Source organism: Drosophila suzukii, chromosome 3 (genome assembly GCF_043229965.1).
Source record: "Drosophila suzukii chromosome 3, CBGP_Dsuzu_IsoJpt1.0, whole genome shotgun sequence".
Lineage (NCBI taxonomy): Eukaryota > Metazoa > Arthropoda > Insecta > Diptera > Drosophilidae > Drosophila > Drosophila suzukii.
The window spans coordinates 83533235-83553140 of NC_092082.1; the positions used below are offsets into that span (position 1 = coordinate 83533235).

The window sequence follows — 19906 nt, forward strand, 5'->3', positions numbered from 1 at the left end:
ATTGAAAAACTCATCTACTCTATATGGCAAATTGAAACTTTTCTCGTTTGGACCTTGCCAAAGCAATTAATTAGTCGGATAAATTGAAAGGGGCTCGAAAAATGGTTTATTTTCTTGTGGTTAAGCTGAAAAGTGTAAAATAAAATATGTCTCGGGATAATTGGTAGGCATTTTGCAGATTAAAATGTGATTTTAGTGCATAGCAAGTGCCTTAGAAAATACCAATTATCTGGTTTTTACGTTGATGACTACGAAACTTTGGCTTGGGTAAATCTGGACTGTAAACATTTTTGTGAAACTTTTCTCAAATTTCATTAAATTTTGTTGGCTCCAGAAGTTGAACGAAAATACATCAGAAACATTTGGGGGAGCTCAAATGCATGACTCTTTTTGGGTGCCAATTACATAGGGAAAACAAGGCAAACGGCCAAAAAGTATGCTAAACCGTTTTTATGATTGCCCTCGCATTTGCAATTCGTGGCTGCCTTTGATTGGTGAAATATGCGGGAAAACAACAGGAAATTATATAATTTATGTGCAATTTGTGTCTGATTTCATTTTAATTTTCTAATTAGCAGGCTGCAACTAGGGAATGCCAAAAAGTTTGGCTGATCCAATTTGTGAATAACATAAATGTATGAATCAAAAGGATATGCTTTAAGCACTGCTCACAAAAAATGTATTAAACGTAACACGATTAAAAATATGATACATTTACAAAGAGGTATTAGTAAGCTGCTTATTCAGGACTTAAAAACCTAATGAAATATTAGGTAGATTTTTAATTAGAAAGTATACATATATAAGTTTTATTTAAAATATTTATTCGGCGTTCTATAGATTAAGGTCCTTTCTGTGTGCAAATGAATATTTAATGATGGATTTTCCTCACTTCGGCTTAGAAAGTCGAGACAAACTAGGAGTGCCTTAAAAAACTTGAGTTTATTTAGGTTGCCTCAAAACAAAAGCCAAAGCTTCGGGCTGAAATGGTTTGGTTGAGAAAGTTTGTTGTGTGACTTTCGACATTTGAATAATTGATTAAGGAACGCGTTCAATTCGGTCATGGGGTCGTTGTTTGTCATATTGATAGCCTTGTTTTCGGTACACACTCATTTATTTATAATTAGAGCAATATATTCTACGCATGCAGTTCGTTGTCGCATTAAATGTCAAAGATTTGGAAATTATATTGCATTCCCCATGGGGCTTTTCGTGAAATTTGGCACAAGTTTTGGATTTGTGCTTAAATCTTGAGTGTCGCCTAGGAAGAAAGCTATTGAGTTTTATGAATATGTCCTTGCCATCATGGTGTCATCAGTCTGTTTATATTGGCAGAACAGATTGGTATCTTGTTAGATGCAATTAAGGCTCGTATATAATATTTGCATTATGAAAAACTCCATAAATTTTGAGATAAAGATACTCAAAATATTTTACTAATAATGGAAAATACCACAAACTTAGATCCAAGATATGGCAAGTTTATATAATTTATATCAGATTAATTCTGACAGGATTTTGTATAAATATCTCTTCAAGAAATAACATCCCCAATACTAAACATTATTTATTAATTTCATTAATGGTAAAAAATACTGCATTTTGAATTAAATTATGTATGGTTTTTGCGGTGACAGAAATCAAAGCAAAGCTCGGATTTAATTAAAACTACGAACCCAGCTTTTTCCCACCGACACTGCAAACTTTATTTAGGTGCTATCCACACAGGAAGGACCCACAATAAACATGTCAGGTGTGTTATTCGGCGGTAAAATGGTACAATTTGAATTTAATTTTGTCTCGTAAAAAATGATTAGAGCGAGGCAAACTAATTTGCATACATGCATGGCGGTCTGTTTGCTGAAAGAGGTGGAAAACGAGGCTGGAGATGGGGCAGCCCATTGTGTTGCCAGTTAATGAGGTTTACAGTGTGTTCCTGGAACTCCCACCCTAGAACTGGGTTGCATGCAACCGGAACTTTTGTTGCCACAACATGGCAGCTTGCATTTTGCAGCTTCGAGCTTCGAGCACAATGTAATTCATAACCAAGTCTCAGTTTGAGGACGTCAAATAAATGTTGAAACGTGTATGTTTTTATTGGTAGAGTTCCGTTTAAGCATGCCCTGAAATGTGCATTAAAATTCGTTCATGTCACAAAATTAAATGAAAATGTAAAACTTTTCGCCTGGCTTTAACCGGATAATCAGCTGCGAACATGGCTTTTCACTCAGCGCTTCTAATTGTATGCATTAAACTGAAAGTTTTTCCAATTTAAGCACCACCCCCATTTTCCGCTGGGTGTTGCTTTTATCTGACAATTGCCACCTTAATGTTTAATTTGCTCCAAAGCCTCCATTCAGCTGGAAACAAATTTGTAATTTCAGGCAGTTGGGCAGGAAAATTACTAGAGTAACAGAAAGTGGGAAATAAATTAGGTATGAAAATGAAGCTGTCAATAAACTTAACTCAACTAGCAAATTTTCAAACAAATATTTGTAGGACTTAATCCCATTTTCCAGACAGCAAAGTGCTGGCAAACACAATTAGTTGAGTGCTCGGCATTCCTCAAAAAGATTCTTGCATTTTTGCGTTGGCCAAAAGTTTCAGCCAAGTGCTGCTAAAGTTTCCGGCACACAGTTCCGCAGATAAGAGCTTCATTTAATGGTATGATTGTTTCAAATTTGGAGTGAAATTCATTGGATTTTCCTTTATTTTTTTTCGATCTTTCAGTCTCGATTTTTGCCATTTCGGTACACAGATGAAAATACAATTTTCCGCTAGCTGACAATTCGACAGCTTAGCATATGCAGACAGACACAGGTCGAGCTCCGGTGGGAAAAAGGATATTTATAAAATTGACATGTGAAATGGTGCGAAAATCCGTCGAAAGGTTATCGGCAAAACTGTCCCATTGTTCTCGTGCGCTGCCATTAAAAATAAAACGGAAGGTAAAAATGAAAGGTGCTAAAGGGAAACACTCCGGCTTTGAACAAATTTAAGTTGAGTTTAACCAGACTGCTGAGTAATGCCCAAACAAAGGGGAAGATTTAAGCAAGTGGCCCCCAAAATAATAAATTACATTGAACGCATTTTATTGCATACTTGCAGGGGCACTGCAAGATTTCCCCGTTGTGTCCTACAAAAGTGTGTAAAAAAATAGTAGATGGTGATGAAAAAATGGCAAAAAGTGGGAAGTTTTTTCTAGCATTTATTAATCATGGTATGCAATTTCTCAAAATAATAAATTAACAAAAGAATTTGCTTATGACAGCCTGTCAGTTCTCACCTGAAGAGCTTCGTAAATATTTATATATGAAATTCTTTGTTTTTATACAACCGTTCTTATATAATAGAATAGAACATAAGAGATCCTTTTCTTTGTAAAATAATAAATATCAGGGGTTCCACAGAAATCATTAGGGCTTTAAATTCACTTTAAATTGTAATTTGAGGTGTCTACAAGTATGCAACAATATATTTTAAGCTCTCAAGTACTATGAATTCATTCGAAAAGACGATTATCCTTTTTAAACTGAATATTTTGAAAGTGATTTCCAAACCCTACCCATTTTTCTGGCACCCCTATATAATTGTATATTTAATTTTTGAATAATTTTTTCTGTTTCAAAAATATTTTAAATACTATTATTTTGCAACCTGCTGTTCATGTGAGCAATTCAGTCTGCTATTTTTTGTGCTTTTATGGGATTCGACCTGCCTGGGGACGGCAAGCTGACGCCCAAGCCAAGTAAATAAAGGCAATACAACAACAACGAGGAAACGGGCGGCCGTGATGAATGGAAGCGGAAATGCAACGCATTTCATGGCACTCTGGGCAGAAAAAATGCATTTAAGTGGCATATAAATTTCACGCTCACAACGAACCGCAGACACTCAAAGCCAGACTCAGACGGTGGATTTGTAGTCTGAAAGTCTCTGAGCGGCGATAAGTGCCAGTCGCGGCAATTCGCAAACAACTCGATTATACAAATAAAGTCAGCGAGCGCGAGATTTAAAATCTTTAAAATAAATTGCTATCATGACTGGCATGTTAATTGAGTTTGGCCCCAGCGCGCCAAAATTAATGAAGTGGTCATGAAAATCATTTTCTATGGTTTCCTAGAATAATGGAAACTCTGAGAAGACAGCCAAGAACAGCGACGGGAAAGTGGTAAGTCATCTGCGGCCGAAGAGGGTAATTAAAAAATAATTTGCATTCTCCTCTCTTCTTGAAAAGAAACTGAAGGATCCGCAAAATGATAAGCCAAGGCAATGAAAATTTAATTATGGTGTATAAGTTGGTCTTGAAAATGTTTTTAAAACTTTTAAATACTTCCATTTCATTATTATTCCTTTTTAGTTTAATGTTATTTTTATTTCTGAAAGATTAAAAGATTTTAAGATTATATTATAAAGGATAATTGGTCGTTTCATAAAAAATATTAAAGTACATAAATATTATTTGAAAGTGCTTATGTTAATGGGAAGTTTAAAAGAAATTGTGTTACATTAAAAAAGTAACTCCATGAATTGCATTAAATTATCCTTAAAACTTTTTTTGTGCATTTTAGAACTTTTTTATTACGTTTTCTTTGGCAAACCATTTGCAAACTCAACTAATTTTTGGCCCCACCCAGGCAAACACAATCGCGGCGAAAAGGCTTTTACGACCAACGTCAAGTTGTGGCCACGTTTTTTCATGCATGACCGCCTCGCCACTCCTCTTAACTCGATGTCCTGACTTCCGGAGGCGGCGTGCTCTGAAAAAACCAGTAACGCGATGGGATGGCGAGTGCACAAGGCACCAGAAACGACAGATAGCTTCAATGGGACACCATAAACCAGACCGGAGCCACTGCCTCACTGGCTCGATGGCACAATGAAAGCACACAGTCGGTAAACAAAAAACAAAAGAGCAAACGAAACGGAAACTAAATAGGGTTAACAAGCGCCACTGGAGGGCGGAACGGACAGACCTAAAATCGAAAGCTTGTTATTTTACTTAATTGCATGGGCAGGATGGCAATTTTCATATTTGTCTAGTGACAGGGAAACAAAAAAAAGAAGGAACATTTGGCTAATGCGAGTGGGTTGGTTCTACTCCTCTTTGAGGTGGGTCACTTAACTAATGAAACTTGAACTGAATTTGAATATCAAGAAAGTAGAAAAAAAGGAACAAGACAACAACTTGCGGCTTTAAAATGTTATGGAGTCTAATAGACATTACAAAGACCATTAGGACTTGTTTCCCCCCCAACAGTTTCAAAGTTATAATAAAAATAAAACATTTTTCGAACCCCCTAATCAACGACCTCCCCCTTCAATCATTTCCGTCACGTTTCCCCTAAGGTCTTTGTATTTTCTGATTCAATTGCCCGTCGCCCCGAACTAAACCAATGCGGCGTATGCGTAATCTCGAACAGCAACAATCGACAAATTGCACAGCGGCAAACAGAAAATTCTCGCTACGTGACACGCAACTCTTTTTGTTTATTTACAGCTCAGTGCAATTTTCATTTGTCAAAAGGGGGAATTCGAGTGTGTGTGTCGTGGAAATGTTAAATGTGTTTACCCATGGCACATTAGTAGACGACATTTAAGGTTTTTCTACCACATTTTTTTGTAGCTTCACAATTTTCCGGAACCACAGCTCATGCTAAATTAATTGCATCGTATGCACCATTTACGGATGTTTCCCCACTCTTTTTGATTTATTCATGCTGATGATGCGCTCAGTTAAAAAAGTATTTAAAAGGATTTTAAGTGGCATTATCAAAAAAATATATATTAAATATTACAAAAAATTCTTGAATTTATGTGTTTAAATATTTAGGAGGCAGGAATTATATAACTTTTTTTGGGTTCCATCATCTAGAGTACTGAACCCATAAAGTTGTTGTCCAAGAATGTCCACAACAGCAAATGGTCGTCGCAGTCATAGCACTAAAACTTTCGTTGCCTTTTATGATTTTCCGCTATCTGGCTTAGGCAGCAGTAAATGAAATTTATTTAAAAACATTCCAAGAGCAACAAAAAGTGGTAACAAACTAAATGTTTTCTTGTTTTCGTTGGCGGAGCAATGAATTTCATATTTTCTCGTTTATAAAGTTTAAATTCGTTGGTCACCATCAACCAATTTTGAGTAAGCATGTGGGAAAGTCATTAAATCGATAGAAAGTTGAACTTCTGCCAACAAACCAATGCTTCTAAAGAAAACGTTTTCTTGGCTTCTTTTTCTTTCTACGCCTCTGGCTCAGATTTGTATTTATTGCAAGCAGAATGTACACAGAAAGTTATCAACAAAAATTTCAGCCACAAGGCGCCTTCAGCAACAGCCAAATACTTATTTATTTTATTTATTCAATGTCTTCAAAGCGTTTCCTAAACGATTTTCTTTGGTACTTATTTGTGTTCAAAGCAGATAGAAAATCGCCTACACAGAATTTATGAAAAGGGGGAAAATTTGCATCTCTTTGTCAACTTATAAGTATCTTTTTCAGTATAGGCATTGAATTCTTTTTATAGTAATTGTTAAAAGGGTAGGTAAAAGGAATTCGTTTATCTTATGTTTGGGCGGAATTATTTTTAATCTATTTAAGTTATGAGTTTACAAATGAAACGCATACAGCTTTTAGTGCAGCTTAGGGGCTTACAGGCATTACTTTTTCTGCTGTGTCTAGGACATTTTGTAAATGACATCCTGCCGGCTCACATTCAAATATTACTCACAATCTGCCTAGGAAGTCTTTGGGATTTTTCAAGGCACATTACCCATATCCCTTTCAAAGGAGGTGTGTGTTCGAAATGCCGTGACAAGGTCTTTTCCTGTCTCCCTTCAATTTCCCTCCAAAGGTCTTATGTGCAAACATTTGTTTTACACTTAGTCGAACGTTTTTCCTTTTGACTTTTCTTTTACTTTTTTTTAAGTTGCTCACTTTGCTTTTGCGACAGTTCAAGCATCTCAGTTTCCCATAAGCAGCTTATGATATTTGCGATACAATCTGCCTGGGTTCCCTGGGAACAATTGGGAATTCACTGTCTTTCTAAAAATATATATAAATCTATAAAGATTTTACTGTCTTTCCAAAAATATATATAAATCTATAAAGATTTTATTGGTTAAATCAAAGTAAAGACTTGGTAAAACATTTTTTTACTAGAACCTGCTACCATTTTAAAGTAATTTATGGGCTGTTCATAATACCTATATATATAATTTGAAATCATAGCCCATAAATTGTATACTGTATAAATTAGTATATTCTCTGAGAATTTATTATAAACGTTGACTTTTATTTTCTTGCTTAAAATACTTAACTTTTTGACAGTCACCAGCTGCATTTTGTACTTTTAATCATCTCCTCCAAGGAATTTGTTTGAGCTGTGTGAAAAGTGTTTCTCGAGTAATTGTTTTTCCCAGAATCCTTGCTGACAACTTGGGGAAAAGTTTTGTGTCATAAGTCGGCGAAAGTTGGGTAACACGACTGACTGGCCAAGACATAGGAGCAAACTGATTGTTGAGGCCAAAACCAATCTATGTTGCAATTAATCATGGCATCTTTTTGCCATCCCCATAAATTAGCATTTCACCATTCAGGTGTTGTTAACTATTAACAGGTTTTGGCTTTTAGACCAAATGCAGGCAACACGTGATGAAGGCTTAATAGGTGTGAGTTTGAGTGTGTGAGTTGGTTGCCTGCGTGTTGGTTAGCCACACATGTACTCAACTTTTTGCGGCTGAGTGCTGTTGTGCACGTGTGTGTGCGTGAAGCCAAAAATGTCGAACAACTTGCCACAGCAGCAAAAAGTTTTTAATCCCAGCTACAAGTCACACGTAAAACTGCATAAAAAACCATAAAAAAAGGACATGGAAAACTTTCACGTTTTTATGTTAGGAAAATTCTAATTAAAAACGGGTAATTTCATTGTTTTGTAAATGGAAATGCGTTTTGCACTTAAATCATGGGATTTCCGTAATCCTAAATTGATTTCCATTTCAAATCGATTATACACTGATTCGATTTTGTTTTGGCCAACTGAGCTCATTCGGTCGTGTGATGGCTAATTGCAAATGCACTTAGCTGTTGGCCAATCTGAGCCCCTGATTTGCATGTGGAGCTCCACATCCATTTGGATCCGGATTGGATTGGCCACCTTGAGATGGGGCTTCTCCTCGCCGGGCATGGCAATCAAAATTCTCTGGCAATCCTCGCAATTCCCCATCAAGGTTACACTCCCACCATGTTTTCATTTCCTGCTTGCGAATAAATAAACGAAATTTGCCGAAAGCTCTCAAAAATTTGCTGGCCATACTTGGCTGCAACTAAAAAAAGAAGAAAAGTTCTTTGCTTTGTTTAGATTTTGTGTTGAGCATGGGCTATACTTTTTCGTTATTGAAGGATAATAAAATTGCATAAACATGGCAGGGATTTTGTTTGCCAACGAGGCGAAACTCTTTTTCGTTTAAGTTCTCAGTGAAATAAATTGCTCAAAATAACCACATTAATCGCTGGCTGTACTTCTTACCGTTGAGAATAACTGCCAACATATGCAAATTTATTACCCTTTATCTCCTGTTCTGCCAACTTTGTTAGTTAAACTCCATGCTGTTGTGATGGAAGAGCAGTCCTTTGGGTCGGCAGGATTAACAATAAAAATGGCAGCCATAAAAGCGGCATTGCGACTGGGTACTGCTCTTTTGGGAACACAAATTTGTTGATTTAAGAGCTAGTTGCACAACAAATAAATGGCATGAAAAGTGATTTAAGACTCGCCTAATGTTAGATGATTTAGGTCTTTAGAGAACGTGATTTTTTTTAGTTTTCGCCGCTTCACCAAGAAGCGAAATTTCGTACATTCTGGTGAAATTTTTTTAGTGGTTAGAAACATTTTAATTGCTGTTTGCGCGGAATGTGGTGGTATATATACATATATCCCGGGTGCAGCTGGGTCTACGGACATGTGCCAAGTGCCAATTGTCAAGCAGGAAGCAGCCTGAAATTGCAGCCAAGAGCCACCAAAAAAGGACACGTTTTCTGCATGACAATGAGCGAAGAAGCCAAGAATCTTTTGTCTTAGGATGAAAAGTTATCTTAGGGAAAGATTTCATTCATAAGGGACGTGGTTGAGTAATATTTTTTACCAAAATATATGGTGCTTTAATAGCCAAATAAATATTAAATATAAAACACTTAGTATTTTGAACTTAAAAAAAATATTCCCTTTAAATTGTGACTGATATCTAATTCGGTATATTTTAAGTAAATTATTCCTTTTTTCACTGAGAGTTTGCATCAATTTTTAAATGCCACTACAATTTCTATAAGATACAAAAATGCCTGAAACCAAATTCACTCCGTAGGTGAAATTTTCCATCTGCTTTTTATATCCCCGTTGCTCACACATCCACGATCATTTATCAAATAGTGCAGCTTTAGCTTGTCAAGCGGACCAACGTTCGCTGTGCCATATGCATTGAATTATTTATTATACTGCTCTTATAATATTGTTGAATTTCCACTCGCTGAATTTTGATTTGTATGTTCCATAAATCCATCAATCATTACTTTCACTTTTCACTTTAATTTCCATTAGTTACGCGACCAGTTTGTCTCACTTTCACTTTCTTTTCTATTTGTTGATTTCCGCTTCCGGTTTCGTCCGCCTTTGGTGTTGTTCACTTGACGGTTTATCACCGGCTTCTGGCGCCTTTTCGCAATGGCCCGACTCGATTTGGTTGTCGTTCCCGTTTCGAATTCGAACATTCGGATCTGCGTGCAACCGGCATTTTTGGCCAACAAACAGCTGATGTGGCAAGCTGCACGTGGCACGGTTATAAAGCTTTTTTAGGGTTTGAGCGGTGTGGAGGGGTTTGTTTATATTTAAATCAAGCGAGGTAGGGTTTGGAAATTTGTAGAATTTTGGTACATGTTTATTTATATATTATTTTGGTTAAATTTAATTTACAGGTATAATTTGCGATGTAAAATATCCCTAAAACTTAGTTCCTTACAAAATTCGCTAAGTATATAAATAAGTTGTAAAAAACTAATATAGTCGTCCTTTATACCTCCAACAAATAATGTTAAAGTTGGTTTATATTTCAATAAATGCAAGAAAAGCCTTTAAAAAATTCTTAATTTTCCTAGACCTAGTTAAATGACCACAAAACCATTAAATTATAAGTTTATAATTTAATTAAGTAAATAAAAACATTTAATGTAACGTTATTTCTCTTTACAGAGATATTACGCATACGCCATAGTGACCACTGCAAAAGCTGTTTTAGCCAAGTTCCCTTTCTCTAATGCACTGGCTAAGCGGTGGCTGTCTCGGCTAAATCGTTGGTGTAACTCTCTGTTAACAGAGCCCCCATTTTCCTGTTAACAGAATAAAAACCCCCGATGTTGCACTCACTTGCATGTTTATTGCCAATTTCTCGACGCATTTCCTCCGTGCGATTTGTCAAGTTGGGCTCAAGTGGAAACTGGGCGAACGTCATGTTCTCGTTACGCATTTGTTTGCCCAAGGATTTCATCATGAGGAAGCAGGTGTGCATTCCCGCCACACTCCTTTGGCCATCTCGCTCGTAGTAGAAAATGGAATGCGACCAATTGTGTCTGCAAAAAGTCTGGCTAAGCTGACAGGGATTAGGTTAGCAATTTTCATGGCACTTACCGCTTCATCACATTTATGGTCAGCTCGGAAATTGTTTCGAAACTGAGCATTCCCGTACGCAACAGCATGTAGAACTCGTCATGGCAGTCAGTTTTCTTTTGCTCGAAATCGTAGGTGGAACCACCAACTGAGATCAGCGGAGTGCCCTGGCTATTGAAGTACTTGGTAATGCGGCTCACAGCAGCTGGAAATTATAATAATTAGTTTTTAAAAGATTAACCACTAATACACTTTATGTTTTTGTTTAAAAATTGGTTAAATTTTATGTAAAAATTTCTTTGTTTTAACATTAACTAAATAAGTAACATTTTAAGGATATATCCCCTGAACTCACCCAGGGAGTAATCGCAGACGGGTCCGAAGATAACCTGGGCGCACTGCTTGATGATCCCGTCCATGGCCTTAATTACGCCGAGGGAGGCATCGCACTTGGTGTCGTGTGCCAGCCACTCGAAATCGATGTGTGGTGGTATCAAGGCCTTTGACCGGATCTGCTGTTCCGCCACTTTGAGGATTGGCAGGACGCGGGGCAGTGAGGCCTGGTACATGTTGTCATCAGGCAGGAGAACCAAAGCCCGGATCGTGCAGTTCCTGCCACTCGCATCGCAAATGGCCTCACAATCCCGAGCCGGTTCCTCCCGACAATTGGCCACGCAGTCCTGTGGCCCAAAAATCAGGCCAACTAGGATAAACAGGATGAGCATTGGGGGCAGGGAACAATCGCTTCTGCTAATTTGGATACTGTTTACGGCTTCTCCTCTCGATACGGGCACTTCAATCATATCGAGTGATTCGCTGCCAGTGTCATTTTGTTTACCAATTTGTCTCTGTGAATTGGTTTCACTAATTTGCATAGTCGCAGCTCTTCTCTATTCCACTGCTCGGTTTGATTGCGGTCTGGTCTATTCCAGTGGCTCTGTGTTTGCCGGCGAGCTCTGGGGTAATTAAGTTGCCTTGATTGCGCGCATAATTGAGCCGAAGTTTCCGAAGAGCCGCTGCATGTCGCCCAAGCCGTCGAAGTGCCTCTAGCTGCCCCTGCGAATGGTGCGAATCAAGTGATTGAAGTCATTAGCAGCTCTTGCTCCTCGAGAATACATAAATTATTGAAGTTTTAATGGGCTGCCCTCGGGGACGATAAGTGCTATGCAAAGGAATGGAATGAGCTGCTGCCTAAAAGGGAAATTTCTGGTAATAAAGTGGATAAGTTTTTCAATGCTTTACTTAAGAAGCTGTTTTTAAAAGTGGTCGGACAGATTTTAACCCTATTTTGTCTCCACAAAGTTATTTAAAAGTGCCAAAATATTAAAAATACTCTAAAATCGGATACGAAAATGGGCTAAAAATTGAACCCTCGCTTAAAAGAGATATTTTAATGCAGATTATTAGAGATTCCAACCACAAATTCAAAGAGGTATTCCACGACAAAATCGGGCTCCAATAACAAAAGTTATGGAATGTAGAAGTGCAGTTTGTACCATTCTGAAAGGTATTGGAATTACGAAAAAATCTAACATGAAAATGGGTTAAATTTTTGACCCTCGTTTATAAGATAAATTCTGATGCAGAACGTAAGAGAATTTCTCCACAAATTCAAAGAGGTATCCCACGTCTAAATTGGGATCCATTAACAAAAGTTATGGAATCTTGAAATGCAGTTTTGGGTGCCCTATTCTGAAAGGTATTGGAATTACGGAAAAATCGAATATGAAAATGGGTTAAATTTTTGACCCTCGTTTATAAGATAAATTGTAATGCAGAACATAAGAGAATTTCTCCACAAATTCAAAGAGGTATCCCACGTCAAAATCAAGTTCCAATAACAAAAGTTATGGAATCTAGAAGTGCAGTTTTGGGCGCCCTATTCTGAAAGGTATTGGAATTACGGAAAAATCGAATATGAAAATGGGTTAAATTTCTGACCCTTGTTAATAAGATAAATTCTGATGCAGAACGTAAGAGAATTTCTCCACAAATTCAAAGAGGTATCCCACGTCTAAATTGGGATCCATTAACAAAAGTTATGGAATCTTGAAATGCAGTTTTTGGTGCCCCATTGGTATTGGAATTACGGAAAAATCTAACATAAAAATGGGTTAAATTTTTGAGCTCCGTTTAAAAGATAAATTTTAATGTAGAGTATAACAAAATTCCTCCACCAATTCAATGAAGTATTCCACGTCAAAATCGGGATCCAATAACAAAAGTTATGGAATCTAGAAGTGCATTTTTGGGTGCCTTACTTTGAAAGGTGTTGGAATTACGGAAAAATCGAACATGAAAGTGGGTTAAATTTTTGACCCTTGTTAATAAAATAAATTCTGATGCAGAACGTAAGAGAATTTCTCCACAAATTCAAAGAGGTATCCCACGTCTAAATTGGGATCCATTAACAAAAGTTATGGAATCTTGAAATGCAGTTTTGGGTGCCCCATTCTGAAAGGTATTGGAATTACGGAAAAATCTAACATGAAAATGGGTTAAATTTTTGACCCTCGTTTATAAGATAAATTCTAATGCAGAACGTAAGGGAATTCCCCCACAAATTCAAAGAGGTATCCCACGTCTAAATTGGGATCCACTAACAAAAGTTATGGAATCTTGAAATGCAGTTTTGGGTGCCCCATTCTGAAAGGTATGGGTACTTACGGGAAAATCTAACATGAAAATGGGTAAAATTTTGAACCTTGCTTATAAGATAAATTGTAATGCAGAACATAAGAGAATTTCTACACAAATTCAAAGAGGTATCCCACATCAGACTCGGGTTCCAATAACGAAAGTTATGGAATCTAGAAGTGCAGTTTTGGGTGCCCCATTCTGAAAGATATTGGAATTACGAAATAATCGAACATGAAAATGGGTTAAGTTTTTGACCCTCGGTTAAAAGATACATTTTAATATAGAGTATTAGAGAACTCCTCCACAAATTCAAAGAGGTATCCCACGTCTACATCGGGATAGTATAACTCTAGTTATGGAATTTACTAAAAGCCATTGGAATAACTCAATTTATGGAAGTGCACTTTTCGGAAGGTTGACTAAAAATTTGGCTTCTCTAGCTCTTACTGCTTATATCTTGAGATAAGATCCCGAAATGTACATACAAATCGTACAGTCGTAAATATCATTTTTAATCAATTATGAAACTATTTTAACTGTTATTAAATCTTAAGATCCCAAGTCATAAAAATCAAGAAGCCAGTCATAAATTTCATTATTTTCCGTTCCGCTTATCATTTGTCTCAATTAGATACGCAATTCAACGATAGTAAGGAAATAACAAACTTTATCTTTCATTCACACTGCAAGTGTGTCTTTTGCAATGTAAACAACAGTCAAAATGCTGAACTTCCCCTTCTATACTACATGGTATACCAACATTTTTATTTACGATCGATCCCCACCATAACATCACCTTAACAGCATTGTTTTTTTGTTGAACGGGTAGTGGGTTTTATGATTTGTACGTGCTGACTCACTGCTTCAGGTGACCAATAATAATTTGTTCAATTTCCATCGGAGCTGATGCATCAGATAGGGAGCATGGGACCTGTTGTTTATGGCTACTTCCCTGGAATTGTTGCGGATTGCATGGGGCCATCAATGGTTGATAAGGTTGGAATGAAGGGGGCCCAGTGGAATATTCATGGAAATCTCGCACAAATTAAGCACTTCAACGATTTTAAGTTTCGTCGTCACAACCGATTCGCCTGCAATCTATTAAAACGTCATCAAGGTGGCAAACTAACCGAAAAACATTCAACAGCAACAAAAATAAAAAAAACGTGTAAAATGGTAGTCAACATGCTGCCATGTCTAGTTAAACGGTTGGTGATTCCTAATCTAATCGTGACAGCCGGGGAACTTATGATTGTAGGGAATCGAGTAGTTTGGGTTAGTCATGCGGTTTGGAAGAAATGCTGAGGGTTAAGAACTGTTTATGGGATGAACTTTGAACAGAAAGATTAATGTACTTGGGCTTGTACTAAAAATATTATTAAATAAAAGGAAAGCTTTATGAGAGTGAGCAGTAATTAAGCTTTAAAGTTTCAGAATTAATTTAAAATAATGTCAGACCCATTTAAAAATCATATATGACACTTTATTACCTAACACTAGATCTTAAAAGAAGCTCATTAATATAAAAGAAAAGTATGTAAAGGTCGGTCTGATGATAAAATAAATATTTCTTTTATTTATGATCGATTCCGGTTATATATTTATAAGACCACCAGAGGCAGCCTGCTATTTTCGTACGCATTTCCATTTCCCCCGGTGCAAACAAGAACATTTTATCTGGTTACCGATAAAGAGCTGAACTTGAGATTGCGTATACGCCGATTGTTCTACTTCGATTGTGCGTGGAAATCCCCCGAGTGCGAACGTGGTGATGATGATGATGGAACGGGGAAGCCGCCGGGCCAATCGCTTAGCAAACACGGCGGAACTCCAATCCAACATTCGCCGGCAATCGGAGCTGTTGGCAATTAATAAGAATTCATCACCCGACCGTTGACAATCCGGAAAATGGAATGCCAAATGCCAAATGGGTCATGTGCCTGCTGTCCCTGCTCTGTGATATCAGCGATCGGTGGATCGTTGGATCGTAGGGGCCGTAATATCATTGGCAAAAAAACCGCAAGGTATTACGGGTCCCAAAGTGCCAACATCAATCATACGGAAGCACACTATTTGCATTGATAGAAGGCCAGAAATAGAAGACGGGTAAATATTTTCATCGAATCAAAATATATTTTATAACAAATTGGCATGGACATCATGGGCGGTCTTATCAGTTTTGAGGCCCGGTCTTTAACCGAAAGTCAGTTTATTTTTAGCCCCGGTGCGTTGAGAACTGAGAACTGAGCACTGACTGATTAAGATCGCCACGCCTGAAAGTCACCAACAGAAAGGTGGGCGAATCAATCATATGCGAACTTCAGAGTTTTTTCGCCACTCACGGTGCTTTGGGCCGTTTTGCTTTTGGCCCGGAGTGGAGTACGACCTGGTCTGGTCTGGACGTAAGCCCATCGGGCGTGCTAAGCCCCGCACTCAGACACACATGGACATGGCCAGTCTGTGTTCCGTGCCTTTATTCATGCTTTTCGGTCCCTGTTTTATCAGCCACTCAACGTGTAAGGCAAACAAGTCTAAATCGATGTGATTTTGGGTTTTGCATGCCCGCTGTTCTGTGAGCCGCAAAACAAACTTGTTGACCAAGAAAATGCCTCATTGCGAATTTTAAAATGCATACAATGTAAATAAGGGGAGGGCTTATATGAAGAGGAACGCAATAGCAAAAATAAATAATCCGTAAATACGTTGAATAGAATTTCCAGCAACATTTTAAATAAACCAATAAAATACTTATGATCCAGAATTGAACATCTAGAAACCATCGTTATGCTATAAAACAAAAAGCCAACCTCAACTTTACCAAGTAAAATTTGTTATCTAAGGGAAAGGACAAAAATAACCACTTTTTTACAATAACATTAGCAAGGTCAAAAAGTTTTGCAAATATGTGAAGCTTTATGGTGTAATAATAATGTCAAACAGTTTGCAAGATTGTGCAGAATGCTGTGCCAACTTAAATCGAATTTATTTTTCTGTAATCACAAACAAAAATAAAATTTTATTTGTATGCGAAGCGAGCTTTAAAAAAGTTAAAGATTCAATTATATTGTTCTGAAATATTTTAATGACAAATTCAAGGAAAAGATTCTAGGGTTCAGTTTTATTTGATTTATTGCTATGACACTCTAGGCAATTTCTATTTATAACAAAACTTACTCAATGCCATAAGCTACAAGTAGTATTAGCTCATAAAAACTTACACATCGATTAGAACAATCTATTAGCTGTCCCCCACTTCTAAGCTACTTCAGATATTTTATGTTCAATATCAATCAGTGTATCGGTTTTATTTTTATAGCGAATATATAACCTTTTGGCAAACAGTCGCGGCGATCGAATGGAAATGAACCGCAGTCGCCTTCGGAAGACAAACCGTCTACGTTTGGGCCTTTTCACTCTATTTATAGGCATTTGTTTATTTTTAATGTGCAATCAAGCCCCGTTTTCTACTTCTACCGTCTGCCCTGCTCGATAAGATTACGGAAAAGTCCATAATAAACAGATATTTGTATCCATTGGCACATCAGTTGCCAACCCCAATTTTAATATCTCCCCCTAGTCGAGACGACTTTTTATTCGAAATTATATAAATCGGTTTTAGATCTCCCAACATTTGCATGAAACTTAAATGTCCATTTGTCATCGGGTATATCGAAGGGCTTTGGCCATTCCAAAATTATATTATTTATGCATTTTTAATGCTGGCATAAACTCAATTAAATTTAGACGGTTGAAGTCGAGCAGGGTTAAATTAAAAATAAATCAGGGTTCCAAGGTAATTGTACCTTTCACATTGTGACCCTTACTTTATTGTCTAGACATGGGAGATAAATAAGGCTTAAACTCTGACCCCGTCAATGTTTGCGTTGGGATGCCCTGGGTACTGTGTAAATATCCTTGCAGTGGTCATGTGGTGGCCTTTATGGCACGCGTGTTGAATTCCAGGATGTCCACCCCCTGTTGCTTAATGAACCATAATTAAATCGCTGCTTAAATGGATTCAATTAATTTTGAACGAATTTAAGAGCCAGGTCCAATATGGCACAGCATGGGTCTTGTACAAGTATTTTATGAAATAATCCGATACAATTCTGGCTGCCATAAAGTTTGGTCTTTAAACACCAGAAGAACAGAAAACTTGGTACTGTTTTGCGCTGGCTCAAATATCAAGGCACTGGCCCACTTAATTGCCGTCAGGAACTTTTCCTCTCACCACATATCGTCGAAACAATTTCTGAAACTAACGCAAAACTTGTTCAAAACTTGCCAGAGGAACAATCTTCAAGTTGCTTAAGCCCGTAATCATATTGGGCGGGGAAAGTTTGGCGTATATCTTGTTAGCCTAACCCTTTTACAAAAACACGTTAATGTTTGTTTGGGTGTTGGCTTACCAATTGATTAATGAATATTTACGTTATCGGGCCGCCAAGGGCTATAGACATATAGCATAGGGACATACACATATGCCAGACCGAGGTGTGACCACTTGTTTAGCCCTGCCCTCGGCAGCATTATGTATACGCAGTGTGGTGTTTGATTTACTAAGTGCTGCCTACTTCACAGCATCGCAGCATGGGGTGTTTGGCAAATACTGCTGAAAAATATATGCTAAACAGCGCTTAGAAGTCAAGTTTCCGAAAGGAAACGCAACTGGAAGGAACACTGCCAGTTGAAAAAATGCGCAGTCAAAAGAGAACTGGATAATTGATATATTTTTTTCGCTCAGCGAGCAAATTGAATTTCTAGAGAAATGACCCTGACAAAGAAATACTTTCTTGATTTACTGAAATTTCTTTAAAAGAAAGGTCACCCTGGCATAATGCAAAAGGAAATTACGAGGTAAAACACTATTTTACCATATTTTTTTGGTCTACAAGATTTTGTTCTACCTTTTTTACCGTATTAAATTTTTTTGCCAACTTTTTAAAAACAATTTGAACAAGAACTTAAAATTTGAGGATTTTTAAAATGAGTTTGGCCTGGGGAGGTTTTTTAAAATGATAAAGTTTAACTGCAAAGAACTTTCTAAGCTGACACCTTTAGGCCCTTAATCCAATCATAGTTTCACTTGCTTTAAATGCCCACAGGCAGCAAATTCCATTTTGTGCTGTTGCAGAAATCCCCATTCAGCGGAGCTGAAAAGAATCCGCTTCAATGATTTATGCAAATTCAATAATAACAGAATTCGATGCGTGCCACAAAGTCATCGGGGCCTTTAAAAACCCCTTCTATAAATTGCCAAGTTACTTTGTCTCTCTCCCAACAACCATAACCACAACCCGATGGGAATTTACATCTATGTAGGTATTTTATTTTAATTTCGCAAAACTAGGGGGATGGAACTTTGCGATATTTACCCTGGGGCAAAATGCTGTTTTGCAATCATTTGCTTTTATCATCACAAGAGGTGGGAGGTGGTGCCAAGGGGTTATGAAAGGGGGCTTTCAAGAAAGTGAATTTGCATGAAATATTGCTGATGGGCGTGTCTAATCCGGAGCAGCAGCCTCTGTCCTCAAACTCATGTTGAGTAAGAGCTTATAAAGACTTGTCGATGAATGTTCGGAATGCTTGTGACATGCTTCAGATGGCAAAATCTGAGTGCCAGCTCACCTTATCCTTTGTCAAGAATATTTCAAACGTTTTAGATTTTTTGCACAAAATCTTTTCTTTTGCTTTGTAGGTTTAAAAACTATTCAGGGGCTTTTAAGGGATCGTGCAATCAATGTTCCCAATTTATTCACAATTAAATTCTATATTTTCACTCTCGGCGGCAGACAATTTTTCGACATATTGTACAAAACGAAAACACACAGTCACTGGGAAGCGTGAAAAACAATATTTCCAGTAATAGACGGCAAGGAAATTACAAAAAAAATATCACTAAATGTATCGCTCGAGGTTTATTTGCGTGTCAAAAATGAATTTTTCGCCACTTCGATGCGCGCGCGTTGCCGGAATTGAACTGAAATTCGCGGTTGCTTTGGTAAACTGCTCACTTTGTTATTTTTTGTTCTTCATTATTGGCCCAAACTATGGAAAAGCTCGTCGAAGGCGTTTTGGTGGAACATTTCACCAACGCTGCGAACATTTCACCAATGATAAGGAGACAGTCTGATAACAGAGGGACTTAACAGTGGCGCTGTTAACTCAGCGAGCGCTGTTATCTGGAGGCGAAGTCAATTGGCTGATGGATAGAATATCTCCGCCAGGAAACGCCCCCAATTAACGCTTCTACAAGTGTCTTTAAAGTGTGAAAAATTATATACTTTCTGACCCATTTTAGGAAAGCATACTTCACTTTTGCTTTGTTTCATCTTGCAATTTTCCCTCGGGTTTCTTTAATGCCCCTTTTCATTTGCAAATGTTCCCATGGCGTATACGCAATATCACATTGTTTTGCTAAACCAGCAGCAGCTTTTTCCCATTTTCCCTGCAATTCACCCCCAGCAAACCCCCCATGTGCTTTTAAATCCACCGAAATTAATAGCATTTTCAACGCGACCACAGCTGAACGATGTTTGCAATTGTTTGTCCAACTTTTAGTGTGAGCTGTGTTGGCAGAAAATCATGTGCGGAAATGGTTTTCAAGTGT

The 19906-nt window shown here is 37.5% G+C and overlaps 1 protein-coding gene across 1 annotated transcript in view; it reads right to left on the reverse strand.

Moving 5' to 3' along the window:
- LOC108014587 (atrial natriuretic peptide receptor 1) overlaps positions 1-19202 on the reverse strand; it is a 42806-nt gene extending 23604 nt beyond the window's left edge. The window contains exons 1-4 of the mRNA XM_036817414.3: positions 18925-19202; positions 11012-11712; positions 10678-10861; positions 10417-10619 (exon numbers count right to left, since the gene is read on the reverse strand). Of these exons, the coding sequence (XP_036673309.3) occupies positions 10417-10619; positions 10678-10861; positions 11012-11531 (907 nt within the window). The 5' untranslated portion in view covers positions 11532-11712; positions 18925-19202. The remainder of the gene's footprint in view (positions 1-10416; positions 10620-10677; positions 10862-11011; positions 11713-18924) is intronic.
- Between the last annotated feature and the right edge of the window lie 704 nt (positions 19203-19906).